We start from the raw sequence: 7,946 nt of genomic DNA on the forward strand, positions 1-7,946 counted from the left end.
GTTTGAAAAAATACCTGATCCAGAGCTTCCAGGACATCTTCTGCTGGAACAGTACCAGGTATGTGTCTTACTTATTAAATCTGATCAGGGTCAATGTTTTTATGTACTTGAAGTGAGTTAGACTTGCTCATCTGTTTGATAATGTGCTAATTGGTGCAAAACATATAACTACTCTTTCTCATATTAATTGCTACTTAAACCACACCAAAAGTTTTAAGAAGATTGTAAAAGAGACTGTTCTGCAGTATTCATTATGCATTTGCTAAATGGAATTTAACACTTTGACAAAAAAAAAGATGGAATTCAACAAAACTTCAAGGAGCATTGTTTGCAATATTGGTGGCTAGTAATGAAATGTTCTCTATTGGTTTTTCTTTTCTATGATATATATTTATAGTTGCAAGTTTTTTAATTTGTGCATTCCCAACTTCCATCATCTGGTACAATGGTTCATGAATATTTCAACTTATTTTGAGCAATTCCTGTTTCTGTGACTCTAGGCTCAACTAATATCTGCTGTCCGCACTGCACTAGATGCATCCTGTGGCCCAATTCTTCTGGAGGCAGGTCTGCAGTTGGCTACTAAGGTTTGGTGTTTATTTATATGTTTGTTTTCCTTTCATCAGCTCTCATTATATGCTGCTTCTAATGAGATAAACCGTTTCTGTTTCAGATAATGATAAGTGGAATACTGGGTGGTGATCAAGCTGCCGTGAAACGAATTTTTTCTTTGATTTCTCGGCCACTGAATGAGTTCAATGATGTTTATTATCCTTCCTTTGCAGAATGGGTCTCTTGCAAGGTATTTTCTTCTGAGTGGGTTTCTAGGGAAGGTGGGACCTAAAAAAGAAGAAAATTTTCAGATTATAATAATTCAATTAAATTCCATTTTGTATTATGCATTTGAAAACTAATTGATGTGTGCGCTACCAGGAATTTTTGAAATGGAAAATGGTGGGGATTGTTAAAATTGCAAAATTGCTTAAGTCTATCACATAAAGAAAGAATAATAGCTGCTTCCATCCCCTTACTCCAATAACCAGTTTTTTTCTATAAGGAGAAGTGTTCTACTACTAACTTATTGAACTTGAATAGATCAAGATAAGACTTCTGGCTGCTCATGCCTCTCTCAAATGTTACACATTTGCATTCTTGAGGAGATATCAGAGTGGGGTTCCAGATGAGTATCTTGCATTATTGCCATTATTCTCAAAAAGTTCAAGTATTCTGGGGAAGTATTGGATTGGTGTTCTGAAGGACTACAGCTACATCTGCTTGTGCTTAAATCTCAAGAAAAATGTAAGCATGGCAAATCTGAAATATGCTAGCATATTTCTGTATTGATTATGTTTTCGGCATGGCAATAAACCTAATAGTTTGCTATCATTTCACAGTGGAAGCCATTCCTTGATGGAATTCAGCTGCCTCTAGTTCCAGGAAAATTGCTTTGTAGTTTAGAAGAAGCTTGGCCAGTAATTTTGCAAGCACTTGCATTGGATGCCATTCCACTTCATGCTGATGGGAGTCCTCGTTCAGCTGTTGATTTATCTAGACATAGTTTAATATCTGGTTATAGTATGGTCGAACTGGAGTTGGAAGAATATCGATTCCTATGGGGCTTTACTTTGCTTGTCCTTTTCCAGCAGCAACATCCGACAATTAATAGACAAATAATCCCACTGAGCAGTGCTAAATGTAGAAATGGAGGAGATTTGCTTGAAGAGACCAGCTCCACAGCGTTGAAGTTGTATGAAATTGTGCTGCCTGTGTTCCAGTTTCTATCATCAGAAAGTTTTTTCACTGCTAAATTCCTTACTGCAGATATATGCCAAGAGTTGCTGCAGGTGTTGATCTTTCTCCGATTCTTCTTTCCTTGTAGACTATGTGCAGTTTTATTAGCTTCTTTCATTATCATGTATGTCGTTCCTCTATGCTTAGTGGAGTCATTCACTCGGCCGTAGTAGTTTAAGACTCCATGGAGCATGCAATATAGAAACTTGATAAGGCAAATTACGCTATCAAATAAAATAATCCTCCCAAAAGGTCGAGCTTTTAAATGAGTCTCTAACTATGGTCTTATCGTTATCTTGAACACAACTCCGCACGCAATTATCCATTAGATTTGAAGCGTGAACAAGCACATATGCCCATCTTACCTCGTGTTCAAATATTTAATTAATCAAATATGCGATTATCATGGATCAAACTCTAAACCTTTCAGTCACAAAGTCTATAATACCATGTCAAATAACTATCTATCCTAATACAAGATTAAGGCTAGGCTTCAACTATGGTTTATTATTATCTCTAACACAAACGGAGCATGAATTGGATGCACCTGATGCTTATGATGGAACTATTTTGTTGATGGTGCTTCTCAAATAATGAAATATATCTGCTTAAGAGCTTACAACGGTTTACAGTCTTTATGAAATTTATTCTAGTGCATCTTCTGTGTATAATTTTCTAGCTCCTTTGGTTTTAATGCAACAGACTATTTATAAAACATATTAGAAAATAATGTTTTATCATCTTTGTTTTCTCCCTATAGGAACAAATTTTTTGAGGAAGTCATAATATGAAACTGTTATATTTTTGCTTGGGATAACTCCAAAAGAAAATTTCCATGGCGGTTATTGAAATTTCCACAATCTTAATCTATGTATTACTTTATTGAGAGAAAGGACATCAAAATTTACCAGTACTTCACTCTAAGCAAACATTTCCATTAAAAAAATGGAAAATGCCAGAATCTGTGTTTATAGCCATGTGATCTTGCCTTGGAATTTGATGCTAAGATGCTTCTTTTATCTATACTGATGGTTATCCTCTTCAAAACAATGCTTACCTGATACTCATCACACTGAATCAATGCAGGTTCTATCATACTCCATTTATCTGGATAATTCTTGGAATAGTCTTGCGATATCAGTACTATCTCAGGTAAGCTTTGATGAATGTTTCAAATAATCCAAGTTTCTATTATGAAATTTGAAGTAAATCAATTTTGATTTTCGATGGTTATAATTAAATTAGAATTGCTATGGCTTCATTCTGCTGAGTTATGTCGTTTATGGCAGTAGTACACAATTTCATTTCCCAATCATCCCATTTGGGCTTTATTCCCCAAGGGTTGAGTTCAATTAAACTCATTGCAACACCTGTCATGAGATCTTAACTCATGTAACATTTACCAAAATAAAAGGGAATTATTGCACGTTAATGCACTGAATATGAAATCCTTACCATAAAATTTATCGTCACTATTTAGAATATTATTTAAAGGTGAACTGCATATGCATTTTTTATGCATACAACTTTTGAGTCGCAGTTGGACTTTATAGCTCTGCTGCTTGGTACCTTTTTCCTTTTGATATCCTTTCAACCACTTGCAAGAGTTACTGAGTTCATCCTTTCCCAGTTTGGTGAGCACTTTTGAAAAAAAAAATATCAATTTCTTAGACAAACGCTGCTTAAAATTTGATTTCTATAGAAGATGCATGATTATGAAGTGCTGCAACAAGTTTGGACAGTGAGCTGAGATAAATTCATTTGTTTTATACAGATTGTCCAGAACTGCCCAGACGACTTTCTTGAAGAAGAAAGTTTTGTTTATCTTGCTGTCGAACTTCTATTGGCTTATTTCTTCAATGTTTTGCAGAGGTGGCAGACTTTACTTGATTTTAAACTAGTTTAACAGATGACGTGCATTTGGGTGTAAATCATATACCATTGTCGGCTAACAGGTCCACATATTTTTGTTCTCAGCACTTGTGTATCAGATCACCCAAACTGGGAGGATTTGGCATCTCCACTATTTATCACAGCAAAGACAATTTTGAAGCGTTTTGAGCCAAAGGTTGGTTAAAGTTTCTGGTGTATATTGTTTCCATGCCTCTTTGAGTTGTCTTTGTCGTACATTATGCTCACTTCAAGAATTTACTGATCAAGCATACTGTTCATATTATCCATATTATCGTCATTGATGCATGGCATATTTTCTTCTGTCTTAAGATGCAGACAAAATTGAAGTCTGCAATGTTGGCCTTTCTGTTAATTGGTTACAAGTGCATCAGAGAAGCTTCAACTGAATTATGCTTTTCAATAGTTAATGATTTTGTCAGGTGTATTAGCTCCTTGCTAAAGAATTTCAATGATGGTGAGCATTTTTTATTTTACTCTTACATTCAGGATTCATTCTGTTCTTCACTTATAGTTATTAGGGAATTCAAGCAAAAGCCATCTAGTAGTGATTATGAATTTTATCTTGGCCACCTTTTTTCTTTTAATTTCGCACAGCCCCTTGTGTTTTTTTCATTTCCCTATGTTTTAAATTAAGTGAAATATATTTTTAATCTAAATATTGTTTTCACATAACTCTAGAATGCATAAATTCATCCCAAGTGATTTAGATCCATAATTGTATTGAATTTTGTTAAGTTGATCCACTGCTCGTCCAATTTGAGGAAGTTCCTGACCAATAAACCTCTCCTCACGCACTGAGAATGTACGTGTTATGGGAAAACCTGTACCGGAAAAAGCTTATATGCTGCACTGGGGGTTTATACAACTTATGTTTTCCTTTTAACTACACGTGGATCATTAAAGCCAATTGTACTACGGGAGCCTAAACATGCAGGAGTAGAAAATTGATATATGATATGATTCATTCGTTTCCTCCCTTATGAAGTATTTAATACGTGGATGTAGATGGCAATGATTTATGGGAAATTTGTCTGCAGCAATATTCATAAGAAGAACAATCGAAGGAAAATTAAAAGGAAACGTAGGCATTGCCTAAGAATACAACAGATTCCTAGGATGTTCAGTCCTTCCTGGTGGTTATCATGAAGTTGTGGGTTCTTTTCGCTCCTATATGTTTGCAGGCTTAAAATTGCACCCTATTTTTTTCACAACTATTAAAGCTGCATGTACAAAAAATATCCAATTGAAATTATTAGAGGGGTTTCATTTTGTTAACTAGTGACGATTAGCTAAATGTTGTTTCACATTATACAATGATTCTCAACTAATCAGTGTTTTGCATTTTAGATTCTTCTGAGCATGGTGATGATGGTAGTCTTTATCTGAGAGCATCTTTTGGAGCTTGCCTGAATTTAATTTCTGATTTGACAAAGGACTGCATTAAAGGCATCCAGTTTTTAGAGAATAAAAGATCTGACCTGCGCAAATTACTGCAATTGAAGCTTGCTTTCTCTATGGAACAAATAATGTCTTTGGCCAAGTTAGCTTGTCAATATCTTGGAGAAACCAACCCCCCAATCTGTTTTGAGGTGTTCAAGTGCTGCATTAAGTACGTCCATATTATATTAAGTGACTCAAATTCTCAGGTAAGTTGACTCACATGTATGTTTTTCTGGGGATGATCATTTATCATTTACCACATGCACTGAACTCAATTTTGCTGTCTACAGGTTCAAGCAATTGGATTGCAAGTGCTCAAAACCACATTACAGAGAAGCACCGACTTAGAAGACACTAACTTTCTCCTATGCTTTTGTGGAGAGCTTGTTACAGATATATTAACTATGATACAGACAAAATTGAAGGTTTAATCTTTAACTTAACTGCTTGTTGAATTTACTGCACTGCTTTTAAAGTTGATGTTTCTATTTCAATCAAGTCATACCATGCTATTGGTGACAGAAACCTGTTAGTAAAGAATCAGTTACTATTGCTAGCGAATGCTTGAGATTCCTAGCACTTCTACATACGCTTTCAAGATCCAGTGAGTGTCAGAAAGGTTTGATGCACATACTTCTCAGTACAATTATTATGGTCTTCTTGGCATCGGAGGACAATCCTTCTCAGGTTAATAATTGTTGGCAACTCTATTATTAAACAAGCTTGGTGTTTGTTTTTCCCTTCCATAGACATTTATATCAATGCAATCAAATAACAGGAAGTAAATGATTTAAGAAGCACTGGTGTAAGGCTTGTTTCTCATCTTGCTCAAGTTTCTTCTTCAGCAGTTTGCTTCAAAGATGTATTGTTATCAATGCCTGCAACACATAGACAGCAACTTCAGGTACTTTCTTGTTATATATTTCTTTATGTAGTTCTTTCATGTTAATATTGAAAGATGTTTAATAATCTATATTAGTTTATTTGAGAGGGACCATGAACACAAAATATTGCATTTATATATCAAGCAATTCTCATCATAGCACTAACATGATCTTCTGTTCAACAGGAAAAACGTATGTTTAACTATTACTATATCATTAGCATCATGATTTGTTAAATTTACTTTGTTTCTTCTAATTGAGCATATCTTGATTTAGAACTTCATATATGTACATCTTTTTATGGATATTTTTCTTTTATCATATTTTAGGCGTTATTCATTATGCGGTTTGGAAACTATTACTGTTTTAAAAAATATTCGAGGAACTAGTTGCCCCAGCCCGTTTTGCAACATTTGCTCTTTTATATCATTGCTTTTGCTATAGCAATGTTGTGCTTTTTTTGAAATCTGTTTTGCTCTTTTTCTATACTCACAGGGAGTTATCCGCGCTTCTGTAGCGCAAGATCATAGTGCAACATCGACAAAAACGTCGCCTTTAGAAATTAAACTGCCATTGCCATTGCCAAAAGATTCCAAACCATTGGCTGTCCCGCCATCATTGCCAGTAGAGGAGACAAGAGAGAAAAATTCCCCCTTGTCAGAAGATTCTGTTAGCTTGGATAAGGACGATGAGGACCAAGATGATGAAGATGACTGGGATGCTTTCCAGTCTTTCCCTGCCTCTACAGAAGTTGCGGGAAAAGATTTAGAAGTGCAGAGTACTGCAGAAGAACCAGAACTGGTAGAAAACTCTGTTTCAGAAATCAACAACAGTCAGGAGCTCTCTATGTCCCACCCGATGAACAAAGATTATATGAATGTGACAGAGCAACAAGAAGCTGATGACCCTGAAGAAATTTCTGGTAGCCCTACAGAAGAAGGCGAGATAGAAATACATCATGATCAATATCCAAAATCCGAAGACACAGTGGTGCTAAGCCAAGAGAGTGAAAGCGAAGTAGCGTCTAGCCAAGAAAATACTCGGATCTCATCCGATCTTCAATCTGTCGGAGATGCAGAAGAATCTGTTAAAATGAACTTGGTCGAGGACTTCGAACCGCAAAAAAGGATTCTAGCTGATGAGTATGATCAAGTCTTATCAGATGAACCTGAAGGAGAACCGCTTGAAGTTAGTGTAACAGAGGACCATCCACAGAAAACAGATGATGTCCATAGCAACAATGATATCCCAGAAATGTTAGATTCTTTGCCTCCTGAAAATTCCGATTATGAACGCCAATGCGAATCAGACAACAATGTCAACAGAGAAAAACATGTTGGTACTGGTGATGCTACAAGCAAAGAGATGGACGAAAGTGAGAACAGTGACCAGCACCAAGAGAGTGGCTTTAAATTGGAACTATCAGAAGGCGAAGAAAGGGGAGAAGCAGATGGTAAATCCCATGGAGAACAACATCCAGAAACCGATTAGGATCCATATGGGACAATGTGGTGGCTGGATATAAGAGCAGCGTGGTTCAAATACGATATTTGAAGTGTTTGGTTTAAATGAATTCATAAAATTTTGTAAATTTATTTTTAAATGAATATTGTTGTATTTAGTTTACTTAAAATTTTATATGGTTACTTTATTTCTATGAATTTAACAAATTTGTTATAGTTTATATCAAATATAAATGAGATTTTTTTAATACTCATTTAGTTGAACATGTTTTTAAAATGTCAAAGATAATTGAGGATTTATTACTATCATTAGATTCCATCATATACTTCCATTACTTCTTCATAAGATTAGCCTTCAGGTAACAAATTTCAATTAGTCAAACGAGTTTAGTAGTAAGAGGGCACAGTTTTAAATTTATCTGATACATATATGTTTAAAAAATTAATTAGCATT

General features: G+C 35.2%; 1 protein-coding gene across 3 annotated transcripts in view; it reads left to right on the forward strand.

Moving 5' to 3' along the window:
• Positions 1-7,740, forward strand: part of LOC126677979 (protein SWEETIE) — a 31,052-nt gene extending 23,312 nt beyond the window's left edge. For 2 of the 3 annotated variants that reach the window (XM_050372802.1, XM_050372804.2), the window contains 14 exons: positions 2-58; positions 501-587; positions 674-802; positions 1,096-1,299; positions 1,395-1,844; positions 2,878-2,943; positions 3,566-3,663; positions 3,769-3,859; positions 4,015-4,159; positions 5,053-5,351; positions 5,436-5,570; positions 5,668-5,832; positions 5,924-6,049; positions 6,525-7,740. In XM_050372802.1, coding sequence (XP_050228759.1) covers positions 2-58; positions 501-587; positions 674-802; positions 1,096-1,299; positions 1,395-1,844; positions 2,878-2,943; positions 3,566-3,663; positions 3,769-3,859; positions 4,015-4,159; positions 5,053-5,351; positions 5,436-5,570; positions 5,668-5,832; positions 5,924-6,049; positions 6,525-7,520 — 3,048 coding nt within the window. In that variant the 3' untranslated portion in view covers positions 7,521-7,740. The remainder of the gene's footprint in view (position 1; positions 59-500; positions 588-673; positions 803-1,095; positions 1,300-1,394; positions 1,845-2,877; positions 2,944-3,565; positions 3,664-3,768; positions 3,860-4,014; positions 4,160-5,052; positions 5,352-5,435; positions 5,571-5,667; positions 5,833-5,923; positions 6,050-6,524) is intronic. The other variant, XM_050372803.2, reaches the window with a different exon arrangement.
• The last annotated feature ends 206 nt before the right edge of the window (positions 7,741-7,946 follow it).

This window comes from Mercurialis annua, linkage group LG4 (genome assembly GCF_937616625.2).
Source record: "Mercurialis annua linkage group LG4, ddMerAnnu1.2, whole genome shotgun sequence".
Lineage (NCBI taxonomy): Eukaryota > Viridiplantae > Streptophyta > Magnoliopsida > Malpighiales > Euphorbiaceae > Mercurialis > Mercurialis annua.